At 47.8% G+C, this 27,065-nt stretch overlaps 1 protein-coding gene across 1 annotated transcript; it reads right to left on the bottom strand.

The window, feature by feature from the left end:
• Nucleotides 1-1,074: 1,074 nt before the first annotated feature.
• On the bottom strand, nt 1,075-24,779 carry GPR173 (G protein-coupled receptor 173). Its single transcript, XM_045878179.3, has 2 exons — nt 23,785-24,779; nt 1,075-5,152 (listed from the first exon to the last, which is right to left on the bottom strand). Exon 2 carries the CDS (start codon nt 5,054-5,056, stop codon nt 3,935-3,937), a length of 1,122 nt encoding a protein of 373 aa, XP_045734135.1. The 5' UTR covers nt 5,057-5,152; nt 23,785-24,779; the 3' UTR covers nt 1,075-3,934.
• Between the last annotated feature and the right edge of the window lie 2,286 nt (nt 24,780-27,065).

Raw genomic sequence — 27,065 nt, 5'->3', positions numbered from 1 at the left:
ATTGGCTGCCAGCCTCCGCCGAGACGCTCGCACTCCCTCGACCTCTGCCCGCTCTCACGCAATCTGCTTGCCAACACCACACCTCATCGCTTTCCGATTGGCTCCTCTCGGGCCCGCCAATCATCGGGCTGACTCCCCCAGCGACGAGAGGGACACTGCAGGGCGATTGGCCGCAAGGAAAGCTGAGGGGAAGAAGCCCCTCTCCCTCACCCTTCCAGCGTTTTATCCAATGGGAAAAGTACCAGTGGCTCTGAAGACCAAAAAACAAAACAAAAATCAAACGCAGGCTCCGAGCAGGATGTGCTCAAATAAAATTGGGAGAGCCTCGGTGTCGTTTTCCCCCTTCTCTGCCCTCCCCTCAACAACTACGCACTTCTTAAATCTGCCCCTTCCCCTCTTCCCGGCGTTTGTCCCTGTGGCGAACCGTGATGTGGCCACCGGGGCTAGGGTTGCCCTAAAGGAGCCTGGAATTTAGAAACCTAGGACCTTTGATTTGGGGCCAGAGTTTGACGTGGCGTTCTGCATCTCTGCAAAATGGCTCTAGAAATAATCACACACACGAAAGTAACTTCCTCTGCGTCATTAAAATGATTGTGATTCCTTTCGTCCGCCAGATTTTTCTAGGGTTTTCTATCTCTTCGTCCACTCGATACTTGCCCTCCTTCCAATCCTTTCCTCAGTGTATGCCATTTTTAATTGCATTTTAGATTTTGGGGGGTCAGATTGATGGTCTTTCCTGACGCATGGTGGTGGGGTTCTGGCTTTGGTCTGGGATTCACATCACGGGTGTGCTCCTCACTTTGTAGCCCTAACCAAATCACTGCCTCTCTCTGAGTTTCGGTTTCCTCTCCTCTACATTGGGCATCCTTAAGACACGTAGGAAACTGCCCATTGCAGCCTTTCTGTGGTGGCAGGAAATTGGAGGCAACCTAGAGACCCATCACCAGGGGAATGGATAAGAAAAATGTGGTATATGTAGAAGATGGACCACTAGAATGAATTAGATCTACGTACAGCAACAAGGCTGAATCTCTCAAGAACAGAATGTTGAGTGAAAAAAGAAACAGAACAAGATTTATAGTACAACACTGTTTATGTAAATCAAAACACATAACAATACCATATATTTTTCACAGATACACATATATGTAAATAAACACATGAACGGTGAATTGGAAGGACATACATTAAATACACGAGAGTGGGTGCCTATGTGGGAGGGGGTATTGGATCAGGGATGGGTGATGAAGGGGAAGAAACAAAACAAAACAAAGAATAAAAGGGACTCGCATGGGCCAACGATGATGTAGTGTGCCAAGAACTGAGGAGTATGGTCAACTCAATTCTGTGCACCTGAGAGAATAAGTAAATAAATAGTAAATTGAGTGCCCAGGGAGCAGGCTAGCTGGGTAGACTCCCAGGCTTAGGTTTATCCCCCCTGTAACATCCCTCCTCTGAATTTAGTCAAAGCTTACCAAGGTCCCAGCGGTATACAGTGGACTCTTCAGAAGGGCTCCCATCCCCGACTGAGCAGTCCCTCCAGAAGCCATTACTTTGTAGGGGGCATTTTCGAACCCTGTTAGTTCCCCATTCAGGTTTGATCCCCAATTCCCAGTGCCTATTCTCCAAAGTGGTCCACTTTCAGGAACACCTTGTTTGCATTTTGGAGAGGAGACTGATACAGGAGTTGGAATGGTACCCGGGGGCTCCAGGCTTTGGGAAGAGATGGGGTTCTCAAGTATCCTGTCCCCCCATGTTCAGAGCCTGGGCCAAAGGAGGAAGATTTTATGGGATGGGAGTCTACCCTCTTGCTGCATACATACGTATGGTTTTAAAATTCTTTTCTCCAACCACTCTACTTCCTACTGCAGGCACATAACTCTAGTTTGTCTCCTTTCAATTAGGTGCATACATGTACGTGTGTGTGTGCGCCATATGTCTCCACATACAGGCATTTGCTCACATGTGTGCACCAGGCAGTGGTGCCTCCCCACACAAAGTCACACAGACACAGTCCCACTTGACCATACCTCCCCACATGTGGTCATGCAGACAGGACACACACACACACACACACACACACACACACACACAGAGTCAGAAAGAGAAAACATCCAATATAGCATTGTTCTTTTCAGTTTTCCATTTACAAAATCCAATGGTGAATCCAGGCAGTTAGAAAAAAGAAATGGAGGAAAACCCTCCAGAATGTACCCTACCTACTCCCACCCCTGTGGTTCCCCCCCACCCCATTCCCTGGGAAAGGCACCCCCATCACTATCACTGAGAGAACAGGTACCCTCCACCCCAGCCTCTCAGCCACTCTGGCCTGCCTTTCCAGGGCCACTCCACAGCCAGGCTCATTCATGTCTCTCCTGCCTAGAGTGCCCTCCCCATTCCTCTAGGGTCAAGGCTTCCCCAGTTCTGGGGCTGTCGTGGGGGTAGGGAGGGAGCTTAGGACAACGGTTTCTATCAGGAAGGGAAAGGGGGTAGATAAATACAGATCTCCCCCTCCCCCAGGAAACGAGAGGGGGACAAAAAATCCGGGCAAGGCCAGGCAAAGGAATGCCAGCTTGGCTCACCAGTCCATAAGAACTGGCAGTGATGTGAGCCCAGAGTGGACTCTGCCCTGGGAGGGAGGCTTGGGCTCTCCCACCTGGAGAATCTGGCTGCAGTCTGCTCCACTTTGGGTGGAGGGAGGAAGGGGGAGAAGGGCTGTTCGGGGGAAGGAAGTTGGGGGCTGAGGGCCCAGAAGGCCAAGGGCTACCAAGAGGGGCTTGAGGCCCCCGAGGCTTGAAGGGGACAAAAAGAGGTCAGATAGGAATGGACTCAAGTCCACAGTGCCTTGGAGCTTATATCACTGTGTGTTATACCAAGGCCACCCCCCAACTTTTCATCCTCAGGAGAATAGTGTGAACCCAGGAGACAATTCTGGGGTTGGTTCTGCTCTGACCCCAGGTGCTGGGATCCAGTTACTCTGGGGAGTTTGGCTCTCTCCCTACACTTCCCTGGGGGAATGCTCCTGCCTGTATGGCACCCACATCAGCCCTAGTGGGGCTGGAGTGGATTTCCATCCTCAGGAAGAAGAGTTGGGGGCTGGGGATCCAGGAGGCAGCTCGAAAGAATGCAGCCAAGTTCGGGTCTCTTCAGCTCGAGGCGTGCAGCTCACATCCCGTTCTTCACCTAGCCTGGGCCCATCCCAGGGGTCCTTCTCCCTCCCCTCCTGGCTTCTTGAACAGATGCTCAAGAAACACTTGGGAGGTCTGGACATGGTGGGGAGGGACAGGAAACCAGGCTTGGGACCAGGGTTAGCTTAAAACAACATTGCACACAACATAGCAATTAAACGTCTCTGCTCCCTGGGGACCCAGCACCCCCTTTGGTCCCGGTTGTCAGCAGATGAATTTCTCCTTAAACATCCAGCCCTTGCTAAAGGACTCGGAAGGGGAGGGTGCATGGGAGCAGAGGGGGCAATAAGAGCTCTGGAAGTCTATTTTACAGAACAAATTTCCCACTTCTGGACTATGTCAGAAGGAGAGACATTAAAGCAAGAAAGCCTGTCTCCTCAGCTGTTAGTAGAAAAACCTGCATTCTCAGTCTTAGTTTCTTTTTCTGAATTGTCACTTCTGAGAGAGAGAGGATGAAAGAGAGAGAAAGAAAAAGAGAGAGAGAGAGAGAGGAAAGGAGAGAGATTGTAGAAGTGGAGGAGGCAGCGGAGACAGGCCCCACAGCATTAGAAACGCCTCTTTCCCAGTCCCCCACCCCAGTCTCCAACCCTGGGGAGCTGCTGGCAAAGGTGCCTCGATTCCGGGTGGTTCGAGGGGCTAGGGCTGGAGCTCAGAAAGGCTCCTGTATGGGGCCCACCCTTCCCTTACTGCTGGCCCCATCACGGTAGCCATGACCTTCTCCCTGCCTGTCTGCCTACCAGCTTGCTTCACATGACACAGTAGGGTTCTCTGGGAGCCGGGGCACCTCCTGTGCCCCAGCAGGGGGCGTGAGTCCTCAGGCACTTCTTGAGGTCCTTGTTGAGCAGGAAGCAGACGATCGGGTTGACAGCAGCCTGGGCGAAGCTCATCCAAACAGCAGTGGCCAGGTAACGGTGGGGCACGGCACAGGCTTTCACAAACACTCGCCAGTAGCAGGCCACGATGTAGGGTGACCAGAGGAGCAAGAAGAGCAGTGTGATCGCGTAGAACATACGGCCCAGCTGCTTTTCACCCTTGACCTCGTCCATGCCCAGCAGCCGCCGGCTGGCTGCGTGCCCATTCTGCCTGATACCCAGCAGGGTTGGTGGCATGGGCCCACGGCCAAAGCCAGCGATCCAGTTGGCAGCAGCCTGGCCAGTGGCCCCAGGGCCATGGAATGTCCAGTTCTGGCTGATGGCGGGCACCATCTGCACTGGCTTCATCTTGCGGTGACGATACTCGAAGAGGAGCAGCTTGCCATAGACAGCATGTGTAGCTGCCATGAGCACAGCCAACATAAGCATGAAGCCCAGCGTGTCATTGGCCTTGAAGTAGCGATGCTCAAAGATGCACTGGTCCTCCTCGCGGATAAACTTGTAGGTGCCCACATCAAAGACGGGTGGGAAGGCCATGGCCACAGACAGGGTCCAGGCCATGCAGATGACAGCTGCGCATGTCCAGAGTGTCATGCGCTTGGCATAGAAGCGGTGGTGGGCGATGGCCATGTAGCGGGTGACGCTGATGCAGAACAGCATGAAGGCCGCATGGAAGCAAAAGAGCACGGCCATAAAGGCCACAATCTTGCAGCTGAGTGCACTGAAGGTCCATGAGGAGCCGTGGCGCACAGAAGCCAGCACAAAGGGGAAGCAGACGGCAGAGCGTATGCCATCGGCCAGGCACAGGTCCAGCAGAAAGTAATAAGGAGCCTTGTGCAGGGCACGCTCCTTGAGCACCAGCAGGGACAAGATGGCGTTGCCCGCCAGGCTTACGCACATGATCAGTCCCAGCAGCACCAGCTTCACGTAAGCTGATGCCGATGGTGGGGACAGTGCGCCGCTCACCTCTTCGGGCTCTCCGGTAGTGTTGGCCATACTGAGGGCGGGGGCTGCTCCCAGCCCTACGGGATCAGCCAGTCCGGTATTTGATGGGCCCTGGGGGACTCCATCAGTTGTCCTGTTGGGCTGCACCTGCAAATGGGGATAATGGGGGAGACGCAGACAGAGAGAGACAGAGAGATGCCGGCAGGAGAGAGCCAGAGAGAAAAACGTGGACAGAGGCACAGAGACAGAGTGAGAAAGGAGAGAACAAAACAAAAATGGTGACAAAGATATAAATGGATACAAATTGAGAGGGAAATGGGGGAATGAGAATGAGAAGAGATAAGAAGAAACAGAACCAGAGACAGGGAGAGAGGGAAAGGGAAGACAGAGATAGAGATGGAGAGAGAAAGAGAGGGAGAGAGAGAGAAACACAAGAAAAAGAGACAGCGAGAAACAGATGGAAAGAAAGGTGAGGAAGAAACAGAAAGGGCAGTGTTAGTGGGTCTACACGGTCTCCGCACTTACTCCCCGGCTGGTGTCAGGCCCTGCCCCTGGCCCACTACTCCTCCTACCCCCTCCCTGCTGGGGGAGGGGGCTGCTTCACCTCTCTGGATGTCCTCCATTACCTGTTTCCTCCCTTGGGGGGGTCTGTGGGGCGGGGGTGTTGGTGTGGCTCTTCTCCCCCTTTGCAAAGCCCTAAGGTTATGTTCTTCAAACTTTTTTGACTGCTACCCATAGTAAGCCAAACATTTTACATCACAACCTGGTACACATACACATACGTGCCCACATAACTGAACCAAAAGTTTCACAAAACAGTACTGATCCTATGTGTAATGTACCCCGTTAGTTCTATTCTATTTCACGATTTTTTGTTAATGCTGGTAGCCACCCATTAAATGAGCTTTTTTATTCATGATCAGGAATGCGCTTAGCATGCTCAAGAAAGAGTGGGAAGACCAGTGTGGTTGGAAAAGGGCGGGGAGGGCAGACAGTGGTAGAAAGTGAAGTCACAGAAGTGTCTGGAGCCAGACTGTTTAGGGCTGTGGGCCATGATAAGGACTTGGGTTTTTATTTTAAGTGGGGCAGGGAGTATTGTGAATATAAAGATATGAGTGTGCTTGTGTGCATTCATTCATTGAAAAGCGATTTATTGAGCATCTACTGTATGCCAGGCACTGGGGACACAGCTGTGAACCAGATAGAAAAGGATCCCTGCCCTTACGGAGCTGATATTCTAGATGATAAGGAAGATATATAGGTGAAGTATAGGAGGTCAGATGATGATATGTTCCTAAAAAGAAAAGTAAAGGAGGGAAAGGGGATAGGAAGTGCTAGGGGTGGGGGAGGTATACTTTTAGATGAAACGGACAGGGAAGGCTTCACGGAGGCGGTGTCATCTAAGCAAAGACTTAAAGGAGGTGAGAGTGAGCCATGTGGTTATTGGAGGGAAGAGAAATCCAGGCAGAGGGAACAGCTAGCGCAAAGGCCCTGAGGTGGGATCACACGTGGTGTATTTGGGAAGAGCAAGGGGGCTACTGTGCAGGGAACGGAGTGAGTGATCAGAAAGCAGTGGGACTTAAGGTCAGAAAGGCGGTGAGGCCAGATCATGTAGGCCATGGTGAGGACTGACTTTTACTCTGAGAGGGGAGCCATGGGAGCAGAGGTGAGATGTGATATGACTTGGGGTTGAAAAGGATCCCCCTCGCTGCTGTGGGGAGCACAGACCAGGTGGGGCAAAGGTGGAAGTAGGGAGACTACACAGGAGGCTCCTGCAGTAATTCAGGTGAGAACTAATAGCACTCTGTGTCCCTTGCCCTGCTTTATTTTTCTTTGTAGAACTATCTCTTCTCATGCACTATATAATTTACTTAAAATTCAGTTTATTGCCTGCCTCTCCCTATTAGAATGAAAGCTCCGCAAGGGCAGGGAGTAGAGACTCAGATACTCTCCTCTAGAAGAGCAGTGCATAGCACAGTAGGCCCTCAGTCAAAGGCTGTCATATCAATTGGCTGAGGGACTAAAGGGGCTGGTGGCTCAGGGAGGGCTGCCTGGAGGCATCCAGGTGGGATTTGCTGAAAGGCAGCCTGGGCAGTACAGGAGTGGGAGGGCACGGGCCAAGCTTGGGGGGAGGGGAACAGGAGGGTTCCTGGTGTGTGTGAGCTGGGGGCTAGCGGGGGAGGAGTGTGATAACGTAACATGATAGGTCCCAGAGGGAAGGAAGCAAGCTGGAGAAGCTCAGAACTACTGTTGGGGCTGGGATGGGCTTGAGGTTGAGGGACATGGGGCTGAGTGGAGCCTTTCTACCCTCTCCCTCCCAGGAAGTCACCCCTCGGTATTGTTTCCCAGCTTGCTCCAACCTGGCCTGCCACAGCCACCAGGGGCCAAGCTTTTTTGATGGTACCCCGAAGTCTCAGACACAGTGCCAATAGGCCATGAGAAGGTGCTAGGGCAGGGGCTTGGGAGAAGTGGGGTTGGTGGGCCCCCTTTCAGCCCCCTCAAGGCCTGATAGCTCCCACAGAACTGTGGACCAGCTGACCGCTGGGTGTGTGTAAATTTGTACACACATGCACACACATACTCCTTAGCCTTGAGGGGAAGCAGGGGGAAAGCATTAGAGACAGAGAGAGATTGAATATAAAAGAGAATCAGAGAGACACACAGAGAGTGACAGAGGAGAGAGGTTTGCGAGAGAGAGACAGACATAGGAGGGAAAGGGGGAGAAATAAACAGAGAAAGGGGAGCAGGCCTTCCACACAAACAGGAAGAGACAGAAATAGAGACCAAAAGGAGAAGAGTGAAAAAAAGAGAGACACACATAGAAACAGAATAGAAAGAGAAATAGAGACAGAAAAGTAGAGCCAGAGACAGAGACAGAGAAGGAGGGAGAGAGAGAGAAAAGTGACAGAGACAAAGGGAGAGAGGGAAGGAGGGAGGGAGAAAGAGAGAGACAAAGACAGAGATAGGAGAGGGATAATGCCAGGAAAGAAAGAGAGAACAATAGAGAGATAAAGAGACGGGCTGGGAGAGAGGCAGAGATAGAGACAGAGAGAAGCAGAAATAAAGATGGAGAGGGAGACACAGGGAAACACACTAAGATCCAGAAGGCAGATAATTTGTAGCCCAGAGTCTCAGTGAAAGCAAACCAAACCAAACCAAAAAAACACACACTAAAATGCAACAAAACAACACAAAACAATAGCAGCAAACGAACAAAACCCTGGTGTTGCCTGTAAAGCTGGGGCGACTCTACAAGTGAGGAGAGGGTTCTTCTGAGCAGACTGGCAGGCCCAGCTTGGGCCCGTCCCAGGCTAAAAGTGTGAGCACACGCACAGAACACATACACACCTGCGCGTGCCCAGACGCCCTCAGAAAGATACGCAGCTATACACAAGCTCACACAGACACATAGACTCCTGCTATGGAGACCTAGGGACAGCAACCGGCTCACACACAGGGACATGGACTCGCACGCATGCGCACACACGGCATAGGGTCTATGGGGCCTTCTTCCGCAGGCACAGTGTATACACCCTGTCTAAACCGGTGCATCGTCTTCAACAGAGACGTTACTGCCCCCTAGGGGACATTTTGGAAAACCGCAGGAGCATTTTTGGTTGCCACAACGCTGGGGTGTAGGTCGTCCTTCTAACATTTAGGGGTCCAGGGCAAGGATGCTGGCCATCCAGTGATGTGTGGGGCAGTCCCACACAGTCAGCATGTGTCCCGAATGCCCTAGGACTTTGGGTTTGTAATGAACCGAACCTTGAACCTAATAACTCTATTTCACATATAAATACAAATTTCCCTCTAGTTTAATATAACCTGAATTACTCAGGAATATAGCTGTCAAGTAAGTCCAGAGGAGACTGCACTTTGTTTGGGGGAGCACTTTCTTTGAGCTGTCAACTATTTCAGAAAATCTCACCCCTAGGCCTTTGCCTGTCATTTTCCTGCACTTTAAGCAAGGGGCAGTTTCTGATTTTTCCCCTTCCAAATCCACATTTATTCCTAAGATGTTACAAGCCTCTAACTACCTTTTTGAATTTCCTGGGGAGTGCCATGCCCAAACATTCACATATCAAAATACAAATTACTACCTTATAAATCACTTTCTTTTAATTAATTTGTATTAGAGTTAATACAATATGCATGTCGTATGAAATACTATATGGGTTTTCTTTTGAAATTATATGTGCAGAGAGATTATATTATCTAAGAACTTCATGTCTAGTAAAGGGGTGTTACAAAATATGTTACATAAAAGAGGGTGTTAGGTATGAGAGGGCTGACAACTGATCATATACACACACTCAGACACACACGCACGTGTAATGGCTCATAAACCCACAATTAAAACTCCCCTAACACACACACACATACACGCACACACACAGATGAACACTCAAATCCTGACAGATAGATACACATATGCAAACCTACTCATACAGAGACTCATACATACAATCTACCTGATTATTCAAATCCTCCCACATGATCAAACAAACTTCTGTGACACAGGCATGTACACGGTGGCATACCTATATCATCACATACAAATACTGTTACACATAATGACACTCAAAGTCACTTGCATATGCCACCATACTCACATGCACTTGAAACCTGCCACATGCATACACACACACGTATGTACACACAGACAGAACGCCCCTCAGATATCCACAGATATATTTGTATGGAGAAAAAAACAGACAAGCACAAACTGCTCACATATACACACATGTACATACTCTAACACACGAGGCTGACTGATCCAAACCCTTTCACATAAATTAGGCACACTCACCAAAACAGACATGTACATCCTGGCGCAGGTACACAGATACCCATTCATGTACGTACTCACTTATGCAGAGAAGTGTACCAGCTCCAACACACCCTCCCCTGCAATGTGCAAGCATAACCAATCACAAAGAGAAAAACTGCCCATGCATACGAACACTCCTGCACACACAGACAAGGGTACACACACAAGCTTGCTCACATTACTTGATATACACTCACCGCAACAGCTCTACACCCAGAGACAAACCCGCACACCTGCACATACCAGCCGGCTCCTTCAGGCACAGGTGGAAACATTAGCAGAGCTGTTTGGCTGGTGGGCACCTGCCACAGCAGGGAGCCAGACCAAGAGAGGCTCTAGGGGGTCAGAGAGAGGTTGTAAATGTTTGGATTGCTTCCTGTTGAAACATCCCAGATAGTCTGATTATTACTTTGATTGCCACTCCTGCCCATCAGTGAGGTTTTTTTGGTTTTGCCCATACATGTACAACACCTGTTTTTCTTTTTAATTTGACCTTATTTAAATTTTTCCACTTTTTTTCTACAAAAATAGTTGCATGACTGTTGCTATTATTATTATTATTATTATATGGTAGCAGGCATTCCTAAAGAGAGTATAACTATTTTGTTAATTGCCCTAATTGTTCCTTCTTTATAGAAAACCTTTTTTCCGGGTGCCTGGGTGGCTCAGTCGGTTGAGCGACTGCCTTCGGCTCAGGTCATGATCCCAGGGTCCTGGGATCGAGTCCCACATCGGGCTCCCTGCTCTGCGGGAAGCCTGCTCCTCCCTCTCCCACTCCCCCTGCTTGTGTTCCTGCTCTCGCTGTGTCTCTCTCTGTCAAATAAATAAATAAAATCTTTTTTTAAAAAAAGAAAACCTTTTTTCCTTCTAGAACATTTCAGATACAAAAAAGTAGAAAGAGGGACGCCTGGGTGGCTCAGTCGGTTAAGCATCTGCCTTCGGCTCAGGTCATGATCATGATTCCAGGTTCCTGGGATCGAGTACCACATTGGGCTCCTTGCTCAGTGGGGAGCCTGCTTCTCCCACTGCCTGCCGCTCCCCCTGCTTGTACTCTCTCTGACAAATAAATAAAATCTTCCAAAAAATAAAAAAATAAAAAAGTAAAAAAAGCCCTGTAATGAACGTCAGTGCATCCATTGCCCAGATTCATCAACGATCAACCCTTAGGGTCTTGTTTTGCCTATAACCTCACCCACTTCCCCCACTTCCAGAGTATTCTGAAGCATAGCTATTACACCATTCATCCATAAGTATTTCACAGTGTTTCTAAAAGGACTCTTTTAAAAACATTACAATATAATTTTTATTATTTCTTGGTTTATTTACTGATTTACTTGCAACTGGCTTTTAATATTAAAAATTAGCCAAATCTGATTCTTCGTGGGATTTCATAATTTATTTCAGAATAAATTATTACCTTTTGTTTTTAGGTAAAAATATTTGTCAATAAAAGAATAAAGCCTGACTGTGGTTGAATTGAATTGATTCATTAAAGGGAAAGTTAAGCCTTTAAGGCTTTGTTTCCAGAGTGCTGTTCTCTTAAGAATGCAAAAGACCTCAAATTTGCTTTTTTTAAAAGTCAGTTTTCAGAAGTCACTAAGATCTGCTGGCCGCTTCAATACTTCATATTCAAGTAGATTTAATTTTTAAGATATTTCTTTTCCCATCAAAATGGACTTTTTGATTAAAGCTGGAAAATCAGGAGACTCACAAGGCAAACACAATCTCCCTCCAAAAACTCCAGGATCTCCCTAATTTAAGCAGTTTAATAAGGATTGTCCCAAATTTGGATCCAGCTGCCAAGTAAGCCCTCTCATCCTCAACCTATATGTCCGATTTGTGTGGAAAAGTTATCAAAAGAAACTTCATACTGGGTGTTATACGCAACTGATAAACACTACATCTGAAACTAATGATGCACTATATGTTGGCTAACTGAATTTAAATTAAAAAGATTTAAAAAAAAGAAACTTCATTTCCCAGTAGGCTATGTTGGTCAACTGGCCATGAAACACTCTCACGAAGAGAAATATTTGGACTTTTAAAAGCATCTCAAAATGCAAATTAAGAAACCTGGCTCTTTTATGAGATGGGTTAGAACATTCTTTTTTCTTTTTAATTTGGGTTAGAAAATTCTTAGATGGAGTTCAACAAGCTAGTGACAGGATTGCATGATTAACAAGTAAAGCTAAGATGCCCCTCCCAGTAGTATCTCAGCGTTCTGCCAGGAATGTTCTAGCAGTCTGCCAGGAAATTGTCCACATCATATTTGGGACCAGTGAAGTAAAAAGAACAGGAAAGAGGTCACTTTCAATTATTGCTATTAGCAGACACAGTGATGATGGGTCAAAGGACCACTGAAATGACACTAACTCAGAAGACTGTTGAATCAAAAGGGTTTTCATTTTATATTGATGCATCTCTAGATGTTGATTAATTGTGCTCAGTTCAAAGTACTTGTCAGAGAGCCCGAAGAGAAATGCAAGAAGCACCAAAATAAACTAAGGTTGAAATATTCAAAGTGATACATGAATATTTTCTAATATCGTGGATACTCTGCATTAGTCTGTGGACTACTGAGATGGCATGAAGTTTACATCTGGAATTTGTTCTGAAAATGCCGAGATTCATGCACCAAGGAGCACTCACCTATAAAAGTTTACCTGTAGGTCTAATTTCCACAGTAAATGATGCTAGGTGAATTTAGTTAAATCCAAGGTACTACCCACCCGTGTGTTGGATTTCTGTGAAGCTTTGGGATCAGTACACTTTTCTCTATTGTTTTAAACCTAAGTGTGTAAGGATTCTGTAAAAGATTTATGAGCTAAAAGAAAATTTTCAGCATTTTTTTGTGAATGATTCTCATTTGCAGATTTGATGCTTACTCATTTCAACAAATGGCTCTTTGAGCACATGAAAAAAATTACATCAAAAAATTTTTAAGACACTCAAAAATATATGAAAGTATACTGTCAAGGTTTATGGATTCAAAGCCAAACTTCAACTTAGAAGTGAGGTCATGTATGGTTCCCTGGGTGATAATTAGTTGGTGTTATTAAGTTGACTACTAAAAAAGACTTATTAAGATGAGTAGAGCAATGTCTGTGTCTACTTAGGGCAAAAGTTTCATCAATTATTTTGAAATACTCAGAATGAAAATTTTTGGTTGGATTCAAAATGCATGTGCATTTGTTACAAGAAATTTCAACATCACATTTGATTGAAAGAAAAGAAGTGTTAGATTTTAAAAAGGATCCTATCGGGCGCCTGGGTGGCTCAGTTGGTTAAGCGACTGCCTTCGGCTCAGGTCATGATCCTGGAGTCCCTGGATCGAGTCCCGCATCGGGCTCCCTGCTCGGCAGGGAGCCTGCTTCTGCCTCTGACCCTCCCCCCTCTCATGTGCTCTCTCTCTCTCATTCTCTCTGTCTCAAATAAATAAATAAAATCTTTAAAAAAATAAAATAAAATAAAAAGGATCCTATCTTTGAAGCACAAAATTCAAAGACTATGAATTATCCAAGTTCTGATTATTGATAAGAAAGGAGTTTTAACCAGTAACCCTCTCCCCCCCACCAAAAAAAACCTCTTTGGCCATTTGCTGCCACCTAGTCATGCAAGCAGTTTCCTGTTGATGATGACCACCAAGAGACAGAAGAGATCATTAGCTATTTATTTCGAGCATAAAACCTGGGTCTCTGCTTGGCCATGGCAAAAACAAGTGAGTTATCAAAGGGAGGTGAAACAGGGATGAATAAGCAGTTAGTTGTTGCATTTCTTAAGAAAGGTTGGTATGGTGTGAAAGTGTCAGAGAAACCAAAATGGTACCTGATGACCCCAAAGCTAATGCTTTTAAGGTGAGCTTTGCTGACCTGCAGAATCATGCAGCTATGTGTCACACATTCAAGCTAATTACTGAGGACATTAAGGCAAATGGTGCCCGCACAACCTCCACAGACTCGGTCTTACCTTCATCAACAGGCTTTTCAAGATCAAGAAGTAGCAGGTCACAATAGAAGTTTATATCTGTGTCAAAAGTACTAATGGTTATTTGTTTCTTTTGTTTTCTTTGGGTTTTTACCAGGAAATACAATAACTTGATGTAGAACATTGATGCTCAGCACAAACTACTTTACCAAATCATGATGGAAATGTCCATAAGGGAGTCAAATTACCCTAAAATAAATAAAGGCAGTCACAGTCAAAGGCTCAGGAGTGGGCATGAATGCTGACCATTACAAATTTGCACGAGTCAATAAAAGTTATGTTTCCAGAAGTGAGTTCAGTGTGCTATGAAAAAATCCCGAAAATGTTTTACTTGAAAGTTGTATACAAAAAAGTTGTATACAAATTCAATATTTAATAACTCCCCTAAAACTTTGCATTTTTTGTTTTCCTCATCACAATTTGTATAATGTAAAGAAATGTAAGGAATTTCTTTTCGCCAAACCCCAGTACCCCTAAATCCTCTTCAGTTTACTTCAACGTGCCATATAGATATTTCACTTTTTCCATGTGCCAGATTGGGAATGCCCTAAGACCTTCACATCCAGTCACACCGCAAAGACACTCTAGCACACATGGAAAGATAAGTGCACACAGGAACACGTGTACATCAAGATTCAAATTTGCACTCACATCCAGACTTACACCAGCTGATAAGCACAATCAGGTGTATGTGCACTGGTACACACACACACACACACACACACACCTCTTCTACACAGAAAGTTAGGCATGTGTGTAGGTACCCACCTACCGGCAAATCATGCAAAGATATATGAAACACACACAAACATACACACATACAGATAACCACCCTTCATTAGAAATACAGGCCTAGGCAGAGAAAAACTCACCACACACATGGGCACATGCAGACACATACACATACAAACCAAATCATATGGACCTGGGGCGCCTGGGTGGCTCCGTCAGTTAAGCGACCAGCTCTTGATTTTGGCTCAGGTCATGATCTCAGGGTCATGGGATTGAGCCCCACTGGGGCTCTGAGCTGGGCGGGGAGCCTGCTTAAGATTCTCTCTCTCTCCCTCTGCCCCTCCTCCCCCCACTACTGCACTCTCTCTCTTAAAAAAAAAATAACAAAATCATATGGACCTACATGCTTTCAGACACAATCATGCATGCATAGACATAAGAACTGACATTCACACACAGGGTAAGTCCGATTCACATCCTATAGATCCTCCCCGACCCCAGGCTCTTACATTAAGAGATTATAATCCACTATTTTATGGAATACTACTCAGTCATCAAAAAAATGAAATCTTGCCATTTGCGACAACATGGATGGAACTAGAGGGTATTATGCTAAGTAAAATAAGTCAGTCAGAGAAAGACAATTATCATATGATCTCACTCATATGTGGAATTTAAGAAACAAAACAGAGGATCATAGGGGAAGAGAGGAAAAAATAAGACGAAAGCAGAGAGGGAGACAAACCATAAGAGACTCTTAATCATAGGAAACAAACTGAGGGTTGCTAGAGGGTTGCTGAGGGGATGGGGTAACTGGTGATGGACATTAAGGAGGGCACGGGATGTAATGAGCACTGGGTATTATATAAGAATGATGAACCACTGACCTCTACCTCTGAAACCAATAATACATTATATGTTAATTAATTGAATTTAAATAAAAAATAAATAAGATCCACTACCTTATACAAACCTTGCCTTGGTACACACACATTATACACACAGTACAGACATGCTCACACATACTGGCTTATCGCTCAGGTTCACTGCCATGCACACAGAGGCAGGCACGCATAGACAGAGCAACGCAGACTCACGCATACATAACCATATGGCCACCAAGGCTTATAAACACAGACACAAACCCTCAGATGCACACACCCATTCACACCTATGCATTCATTTCTACAACACAAATACAAAGATCCTAGTACAAGGCCATATGGACACAAATCCTTTATACACACACATCATCATCATATATAAACCTGGATATTAACCTTCCTACATGTATAGACTCAACAGGGATTGACGTGTACACATCTACATCCTGACTACTACAAACCTGTTTACATCTTCTGATAAAAACATACTGGTGTGTGTGCGTGCACACATGCACACACGCTCATATATGCAGCGTACCAGCAACACAGGTAACATCTGCAATCACGGGGACACACATCACCACAGATACAGATGTGTGCATTCATACACCCAGATGTACACTGGGAAATACACATGCGTGGCCAAACCCCTCCATTGACCTCCTAGACACATACTTCCTTTCTCATACACTCAGGGTTTTATATACACACTGGGACACATATAAGTATAAAGCTAGTTTTATGTACAAAAACACTCACATACACACAGAATCAGCTCACTTTCTTACACATACACACGGATACAGATAATGGGGCAAATATGCACATAGAAACGACTCTGTTGCATTTGCAGATGGACACATACTGTTACTTACACACCAGGCATGTCAATAATTGTTGTACTAGGTAACGTCTGATATGGCCCAGAGGACTTATTATGTGCCAGGCACTGTCCTAAGCACTTTCCAAATATTAACTCATCTGATCTTCACCCTATGAGATAGTCTTATTACCCTTACTTTACAAAGAAGAAACGGGGGCTTAACTGAGATTAGGTGACCTGCCCAAAGCCCCACAGCTAATAAATGGCAGAACTAGGATGCAAAGCCAGAGCCTGGCTCCGGAGACCTTGCCCGCTGAACTTACTCACATGGAGAAACACACTCATCTCACACACACATACAGATTCACACCACTCTAGCACAAACACATGCACACACAAGCCACGTACCGATAGCCACACCCATGTGTGGCTACACAAACATGGATTTGCTCAGCACATACACAAACATGGATGTGCTCACATTTACGGGCACTCTAGCAGAGGCATATATGCCCTAGGAAAGATATACACATTCCTACACACACCCACAATCACACACCCCACCCAGACACACCCACACTATCAAACACACAAAACACCCAGATACACCACCTGCGAACCGTCTGGATAAATCCACACTCACGTGCAGATACACCCACAATCTCAGATTCGTTCCCACACCCAAACACTCTCATACACACTATGTAGATATGCTCACATGCACACACCCTCACCCAGATACACTCACACACCCCACACAGATGGACCTATATACTCTCTTTCACACACCACCCAGATATACCCTATCTGTCTCTCACACACCAGCCAGAGAGATGCCCACAGTTCTTACTTAGATACACCCACACTCACACCCCAACCCAGATAGGTGCACATTCTCTTTCTTACACACACCATTCAGACACACCCACTTTCACACACATACCCAATACTGATACAGCTACACTCTCACACACATCCCATCCTCATACACACACACACACACACACTTCAAATACACCTACATTCACAGCCACTCCACCCAGCTACAGCCACACTTATGCGAACTCCCAACTCAGTACACCCACACTCTCATATGCAACATTCAGATATACTCAAACCCATAGACACCCCTAACCTAGAGCCCTCATATTTGACCCAGGCACACCTACAGTCTCTTTCACACATGGTATCAAGACACACACCCGCAATGACACACACACCATTCAAAGACACTACACTTACACACAGCCAACCCGGATACTCACACTCACAAATTCCCAACCAAGTACGTTCACACACACAGATACCTACACATTATCCAGAGACACCTGTTCACACACAAATCCCATCCATATACACCCATATTTTTCTCTCTCTCACACACACACCCCAAACACAGTCCCACTCACACAGCCCAACCCAGATACATCCACCCTCTGAAACATATACACCATCCAGATTCATCCCAAATGGACACACACACATCACCTAGATACACTCTACTACCATCTAAATACATCTGCATTCACACAAACACATCCCACCCAGATATATCCAAGTCTCACACATACCATCAATTTATCCTTCCCCAAACACTCCACTGCCCAGACACATCCATGCTCTCATCCCCTCCACACCACTCAGATGCACTCACACTCCAAACACACACTTTCCACCCAGATATGTCCCCCAAACTCTCTCACACACCCCATCCGGTTATAAACACCCTCACACACATATCCAAGTACATACACACCCAGATACACAACCAAAGCTCTTACAATACACCACCCAGATATACCTTACTACACATTCCACCACCCAAATACACCTGTGCTTTCACCCACCCACCATTTAGATACACTCATATCCAAACACACTCTACCCAAACTATACCCACACACTGTCTCACACCCAGCCCACATGTACCACTACACTCTGTCTCACACACCATCCAGATATATCCACACCTCACACACATGACATCCAGATATACCTGCTCACATCCCCCAACCCAGTTAAATCCAAACACTTACAACCATCCAGCTACACCTACACATTCCTCCCACCAGATAACATCTATGCTGTCACATGCCCACCACACTTAGAAACACCTGCACTCTCTTTTATACATACACACAATCCAGATCCCCCTCTCTTAAACACCATCATCCAGAATACCCACGCTCCACACACCTAATGCAGATACACCCACACTCTCTCACACATACTACACACACATCTCATCCACATACACTCCCACACACCATCCATAGATACCCCAATTATATGTACACTCACACACATCCCCATCATCACCCAGATGTGCCCAGATTCTCTCTTACACACACACCCCATCTAGATATATTCCATCACACATTTCCACTGCCTAATAGACTTATATGCTCACCCACCCAGACACCATTCAGATATACCCATACTTAAATGCTCCCACCCCATCACACCCATACTCCCTCATGTACACGCTCTACCCAGAAACACCCATGCTCTCTCCTAACACAACACAGATACATCTACACTATAAAACACATACATCATCCAGACCCCCACTCTCTCTTGCACCATCCAGATACACCCATACCCACATATTCCTCAAAAACACATAGTTTCACACATTCCCACCCAGCCATACCCAAACTCTCATACTATCCTCCACTCAAATAGGCTGATGTTCTCACAGCACCTCACAAATGCACCATTTACATGCACCCACACTCACACTCACCCCTCCCAAATATAGCCAAATGTCTCACATACATATCTTACCCAGACTCTCTTTTACATGCATACAACTCAGATCCCTTCCCTCTCTCTCTCCCCACCCTCATTCTCTTACCAAATATACCACCTTCTCCACACACACACACACACACACACACACACACACACCATACTCTACCCAGATACACCTTTACTTATACATATACATTGACATCTAGATTTCTGCCTGGATGGCATAGTTTGGGTGCTCTCCGTGAAAACCATTTGCCAACCTTAGACACATATAATGCCATTTTGTCCTGGGCCTTCAAGGGTGGGGGGATGGGAAGCGAGGTCTTTGGGTTTCAAGAAATCCATTTCTAAAAGGTCACAGGCCCCCTTCCCTAGGAAGACATCAGCCATGATTGGTTCCTACTTCTTGAGAGTGAGTGATGACAAGAATTATCCTGAGACACCCTCCCCCCACCGCCCCGCAAAAGCCCAGCACATGGTTGAGGCCAGGGAGGCCCCAGAAGAGGGTCATGGATTGCTCAAGTGTTAGAGCTCGCCATCCTGTAGGGTATCTACCCAGAGCCGGCTATGGTCTAGCAGGGTGCCACTGAGTCTTAGACATGCACATCAGTACATGCTGGGCTGTGCACACAGCATCACACAGACTCGTAAGTACCCTCCTTTATCACTCCCTCGGGGATTAGACCTATCTGCATAGGCCCAAGGCCAAATGTCTCTCCCTCTCACATACAGACCATCAGACCGGCACATGCACAAATACCTACACTCACCCGTACGCATAGGCAAACTCACAGCAGTGCACACTCACACTGCACTTGGTCCCACGCCTGCACATCCATTTACTCTCAAACATAGACGTACATGCATCGCACACATTCACGTGACATAACACCTACGAACGACCCACATTCACTCACAAACACAGGTGTACACACAGGCATACTTCCACATGTCCACGGACAGGCAGACTCAACATCACACCCCATGAGACAACGAACAAACAGGACATACAGAGGTGAGCTCCCAAATGTATACACACACATACCCAGATGTGACCACATAAGCATTTGCACACACACTCACGTGTGGGTGTACTCATGTACATAAACACCCATTGACCTGCTTGTCAACGAGATGATGTATTCATATACAGACGTTGTAATACACACAGACATATACATACAACTGGGAGTGGACACCCATGAGCACATTCACATGCACACAGCTGTGTATATCATTCATTCCTATATGCACACAACCAGACATGGAGACACAAATGTACTTACAAAACACACTCATACAATCATAATGCACACCATGTGTGTTCAACACATGTTCACACACCCATATGAGAAGCCATGCAAACAAATGAAGATTCATTTATATTTAAATTCTCAGATAGATTTGGACACAAAGTTATGTTCACACACATGCACACATGGAAGAACAGTCACATACTTATACATCTGCACAAGAAGTGATAACACTTAGCGCATACACATGCAAAGACATACACACACAAACATATGTATGGCATGCAAATTCAGCCACTTACACTGTTCTACGATGTATGTTCCAGAATAAATACAAACACACATATACAAATAATTAGAACTACACAGACTGGTACATTCACACACCTGTCCATTCAGACAGGCACACACAGGCATATTCTCACACACACACACACACTTAGATGTATATGAACACATGGGCAAATATAAAGACATGTTCACTCAAATGCACACAGAGCCAGATGTTCACACATACTAGCATATACACACACGTACAGTCATGATCACTCACAGGCTTATCCACACTCACACATTCACACTTGTACTCAGAAATTCAGACAAAATACATATTGAGGTATGTGCACCAGGTATTACGAAATCTAGTTATTCGTGCATACAACCAGACTTGCACTCACACGTAAGAGTGTACCCACAAACACAATCAGACATGTACCCAAATGCATTCTTTCACCTATGCACACAGCCTTTTGTGCATGTATACAGAGGCATAGACCCCCCCAGAGCCATAACCATACACAGAATCAAATGTGCACACAATGGCACACAAAATATGTTTTCATGCACAAAACATGTATTCACACACTCCCCCCCATACACAATTAGTTCTCTTTATATGAGGGTGATCATCTACACTAACACTTCCCTAACCAGAGTGAACCCATAGGTCTGTCTACAGACCTATGTACTCAAACACACACACAGACATACACACAACTGAAAATGCTGGAGAATCCACATGGACATCAACACACGGACCTACTCAGACACATACATGCCAGACATGCCCACACAGAAGCATACTGACACACACAGACCCTCCCATACATGCATGGACACACACACACACGCCCTCACACTCACAAACACACCATTTAGATATACCTACACTCATGTGCACATATAGACACACACAAATGTACACAGATAAGGCTAGACATTCATCTAATTGGGCATGCATACCCAGGCACTCTGAAACCCTCATACTCATATGCATACAACCAGACATGGACACTCAGAGACAAACTGATACCACACACATATACAACTAGACATTCAACAGGCCTGTTGGCTCACAGAAACAAAATCTGACCCAGCCTCAGAATCAAACATGCCCATTTGCTCACCCAGACAGACATGCAAAGTCATACCCACTCCCCTGTACACACACAAGCCTATCCAGACACTCACACACTTGCACACACCATCGTGTGGTCTGGTTCACACACAGACTCATATACATCCATAATTCCCACGGACAGACACATATGCTCAGACTGCACATGCTCACAGTTACACATATATACCCACTCTCAGGTCCAGGTGCCTCCAAACCACAGCCTGGGTCCTCTCCCTTCCACACCAAATGCTTCTTCAGAAAAGTCTACTCTATACCCCAAAGCCCTACCCCTTCCAACCCTCACCACGGGGTCTTCTGGGTCTCAGACTCTCCCCTCCTCCTCCTCCTCCCCTGGCCTTAAGGACCCTCCTCCAGCCCCCCACCCCTCACTCAATGTTCCACCACATCTCCACACCCAGAAACCAGCCAGCAGACCCCACTGTCCCCCCCAGTCCAGGCTCTAGGTTAGCAAATCCCTGGGACCCGTCCCCCCATGGGTCTGACTGCTGCATGGGCCACACCCCAGCTCTACCCGAAGCCCTGCGATCTCAGAAGCTTCAGCCTTGTCTCCAGGCACTGCCAACCACTGACCACAGGCCCAACTCTTGCCAAGTCTCCCCTCAACAGGGAGACGCCTACATCACCAGGGCCAGGAATGCTGCAGGCTGCAAGCCAGGCCTCTGCTAGCTCAAGGGAGCTCAAGCCTGTGTGTGTGTGTGTGTGTGTGTGAGCACACACACGCGCGTGTGCACAGGGGCAAGTACAGGGAAAGGAGACTGGAGTGGAGTGGGGGTGGGAGGTTCTGCCCATAGCCACCACTTATCACTCCCTACAAAGGGAGAGTGACAACACTGAGCTGTTCCTGCCTCCCCTCCACTCCCCAACCCCCATTTGCATACCCTGGAGAAGAGGGGCCAGTCCCTCCTCCAAATAATCAATAACAATATTAATCATGAATAATCAGCAATATCGACCATGAGCTTTGCTGATACTGTCTCAGGGCCACTACTATGCACATCCTTTACTTGCACGCACCAACTCATTTAGTCACCACACACGCCCATGATGGAAGGGTTACCGGTCTCTTCAGTCTCTTCGACCGATGGGAAAACTGAGGTTCAATAAGTGGCACACTCTCACTCAAGTTGCAGAGCTAGTAGTTGGGGGAAGCATCCCAGGAGAATCCACGTTCTCCATGTATCGGGCTTTCCTGCCCTTCCAGACATAGGGCTCACTGGCCACTGGGCACAAGGCCATAAGATCTGAGGGTCCCAGTCACAACATGGGCATGTGAAACAGATAGAGAGCCTTGGATGGAGGCTGGGGCCCACCCTGTGGCCCCTGCAGGTTGTGTGGCATGGTCCTGGCCCCCAGGTCCTGGTTCCAGCCCAGGGCCTGGAAATGCTTGCCACCTCCACCCCACTTTCCCTACAGCGGCTTCCTCCCCCCGGGGAATCACAGCAATATCCTCAGTGGGGAGGGAGCAAAAGTCTGTGCTACCTGTGGGGAGAGACAGGGGAAAGTAGAAAGGAAGGGAAGCAGAGAGGGAGGGAAGAAGGAAAGAAAGAGTGGGGGGTGGTCTGGGCTGGGATCCGCTTCTCCGTCATGTCTACCCACCTGCCTGCTCTCACACACAGACAGAGACACACATACCCTGCATGCAGGCCAAGGAACCTGGAGGAGAGTGGAGGAGGAGGGAGAGGGGGAGAAGCCAGCTGCAGGAGGCTGAGCCTGCCCAGGGTGCAGGCGCGAGAGCCACTGCCGGGCTCCCAGGCATGCCTTCCATTGCTAGCACACAAGGGAATATTAACACAGCCTCATGCCCCAACGCGACCATAATGATAAAAACAGACCCTGTGTGGGGAGTGGGGAAACAGGTGGTAGTTCCCTTTCTCATGGGACATTTGGGATTGAGGAAGATGGAGATGGCTAGAGGACTCTCCAGGCTTGGGTGCCCAAGTAGTCCTTGTGATGGAGTGGGGATGGGGGGTTGGGGACACACTAACCGAGTCAGAGAGAGACAGAGCATGGCAGTGATGGAGACTCTGAAATTTGTGTGGGGAGACAGAAGAGAAATCTCAGCCCCCCCATCCTGGGTGGAGGGATGCTGACTACTTACCTGGGCTCTCTTAGCAGGGCTGTCTTGGAATCCCGGGAGGGGGCTCAAGCTGTCTCACCCAGGATAAATCACAGCCCAGGCCACATTGTGGGACCCTCAGTGATCTGGCGGCCAGTGACACTCCTGCTTCTGTTGCCGTGGATACAGCAGTCGGGCTGGTCTAAAACGCAGACATCAGGGGAAGCAAGCACCGGAGGGGTGCACCGGGCAGGGCTGGGGGCGTTGGGGAACACCAAGTGGGCAGCACACAGCCTTGGGGTGCCCAGCTAGCTGGCAGTTGAGGGTCCAGGCAGGTGCTTCCCCCACTACACACTCCCACCCCCATCTTCATGCCACCGCCAAGCTGGGAGGGGGGCCAGCTCTGGCCCCTACTATCCGTCTGCCCGCCTGGCTGCCGGTCCCCCCTCCCCCCGCCCCGTCTGCCTGCTGGCCGCCGCCTTTTGTCCTCAGAAGACACGGTCCCCGCGGGGCCTCTGCCAAGCCTCTAGCAGATGCTCAGGGGCCACGGCTCCTCTCTGGGAGCACTCTGGCCATGGCCTGGGAGAGCCCCAGGTTGGGGGGCTCTCATCCAGGCTCACCCCGCTCCCCAGGCCTGGCGGGGATGGGGAAGAGGTGCAGGTCCACAGCCAGAGGCAGCAGCAGAGGTGGTGTTGGGGAGGGGATGGACGCCAGAAAGAGGGGGTGGGGTGGAGAGAGAGGCTGGCCTGATAGCTGTGTCCCGGGTTTTAGATCCGGGTTGAGGAGGGTGGCTCAGAGCATCCGAGGGGGGGGGGGGTCCTGATGCAAAACGGGGGCACAGTGGGCCTGCCGGAGGCACGCTCCTGGCCTGGGAACCACCCCAGCTCACACAAATCCAGGTCCCAAGATGTTGGGGATCCCCAGCCTGGACGGGGTATCAGTGGGGAGCCCAGGGCTTTAAGCTGGACCCCACCCGGCCTGTCTGTCCCCCCCTCTCCTCGATTTGCACGGTCCCTGCCTCAGGGGCGGGCGGGGGAGGAAGGCAGGCAGGGAGGGAGAAGGAGGGAAGGAGGGAGGCTGAGCAGGCTGGGAGACTCCCAGCCGCCAGCCGGGTCCTCCCTGGGGCGGGGCGGGGCGGGGCGGGGCGGGGTGGGGGCTGGCGGGGCTGGGGAGCCGCGGGCTCGCGGGCTGGTCGACTGGGTGGGGATGCTGGCGTGGCGGCCGTGCTGCCAGGACAATAGCTGGCTGGGGAAGTCAGACTCCGGCCTTTCTGAGATGCTTGAGGGAGGCACGCGGGGAGGTGGGGAGAGGTGGCCAAGGGGCTGCTGAGAGAGCAACTCACCTGGGCTTACAAGTGCGGAGGAGGCAAGGATAGGGGGCCGGGGTCGGGTCGGGGCGGAAAGGTCCTGCGGAAGTTTCTCAAAAGCTTTGGGATGGGAGGGATGCTTAGAGCTCCGCGAGGTAGGATAGATAACCTCTTTTAGAATGGGTTCTGCGGGCATTTTCCCACCAAGGCCTGTGGGCTGATGGCAGGAGAGGGGCAGGGAACGCTGCTCAGCCCTGAACAGCCCCTCTCAGGACACGTCCCGGGCCACCCCTACTTTCTCTGTGCCAGTAGACAGGCACATACTGATACCTAAGGCCATGTTCCAGGACAGCGGAATGGGACAGGTGAGGAGAAAGCTTAGTAGGCAGAGATTTGAAGACAAGGGAAAAACATATTTCTGTCCTGAATGTATTAAATTGGGACCAAATGATGCCGTAGTGGTTCGCTAATTCATAGCATTCGAAAACTCCAAGTCTCTCCATAGAAACAATTTTCTTTTTTTTGTTGTTTCCTTCTCTCACCCATTGGCTCACTCTTAAACATGGCTTCTTGCTAAGCCCAGTGGTGGGCACTGGAGATACTGGTGAATCAGACTTGCTTTCTGCCCTTAGGAAACTCTTGCTGTGCTACCAATCCGTGGTCCTGCAGCCCACCTGCATCCGAATCCCCTGCAGAGCTTGTGAAATGTGGATCCCCAGACCTACTTCCCAGAAATACCAATCTAGGAGGTTTGAGATGAGGCTCCAAAACCTGTATTTTGATAAGGCCCTCAGGTGGTTATTTTTATGCTTAGGGAAGTTTGGACACCATGCTTTGGAGAGGGAGAAAAAACCATGAGTCAAAGATAAATTCACAGTGGAAATTAGCAAATATTTTGAACTGACTGATAAAGACAATATTATATTTGAAATCCTGTGGGGAGCTGCTAAGGCCATGCTTAGAAATGTATAGCCTTAAATTATATATTATTTTTCAAAAGGTGGCAAATCCATCTCAAAAAGTTAGAAAAAGCAAATTAAACTTAAAGAAAGTAGAAGGAGAGAAATAACAGATAAGAGTAGAAATCGACATGGGAAGCCTGGGCGGCTCAGTTGCTTAGATGTCTGCCTTTGGCTCTGGTCATGGTCCCAGGGTCCTGGGATGGAGTCCCACGTGGTCAGGATCCTGGCATAGTGGGGGACCTGTTTCTCTCTCTGCCTGCTGCTCCCCCTGCTTGTCCTCTCTCTCTCTCTCTCTGACAAATAAATAAAATCTTAAAAAAAAAAAAGAAATCAACAAAATAGAAGAAGAACTATTACAGAGAGGATCAACAAAGCTAAAAGTTGGTTCCTTTTTTTTTAAGATTTTATTTATTTGACAGAGAGAGAACATGAGCGGGGGGGGGGGCGGCAGGGAGAGGGAGAAGCAGGCTCCCCACTGAGCAGGGAGCCCGATGTGGGGATTAATCCCAGGACCCCGGGATCATGACCTGAGCTGAAGGCAGATGTTTAACGGAGCTCGATCCCAGGACCCCGGGATCATGACCCGAGCTGAAAGCAGACGCTTAATGACTGAGCCACCCAGGCGCCCCTAAAAGTTGGTTCTTTTAAAAAACTAGAAAAATGATAAACCACTAAAACTGATCCAGAAAAAAGTATATAGAAGGCATATAACTAGTAACAGGAACAAAAGGAGGAAGTACGATATGGGTCATGGATACATTAAAATATAAGACAGTATTATGAAGAACTTTATATGAGCAAATTTGAATATTTTGCTAAGTGGGAAAATTCCTGGAAAAATACAATACACTAAAACTCACACAAGAAAACAATTTAAGTAAAAATAATCCCTAACTATTAAATAATTGAATTTATTTTATTTTTTAAAAGATTTTATTTATTTATTTGACAGAAAGAGGCACAGCGAGAGAGGGAACACAAGTAGGGTGAGTGGGAAAGGGAGAAGCAGGCTTCCTGCGGAGCAGGGAGTCTGATGCGGGGCTCGATCCCAGGAC

The sequence above is a fragment of the Mirounga angustirostris genome, unplaced genomic scaffold (assembly GCF_029215605.1).
Source record: "Mirounga angustirostris isolate CCGP_5_RB_7025 unplaced genomic scaffold, mMirAng1.0.hap1 SCAF_11, whole genome shotgun sequence".
In the NCBI taxonomy this organism is placed as follows: Eukaryota; Metazoa; Chordata; class Mammalia; order Carnivora; family Phocidae; genus Mirounga; species Mirounga angustirostris.
The sequence above is the reverse complement of the archived record's forward strand: the minus strand, read 5'-3'. Positions and strand labels throughout refer to the sequence as shown.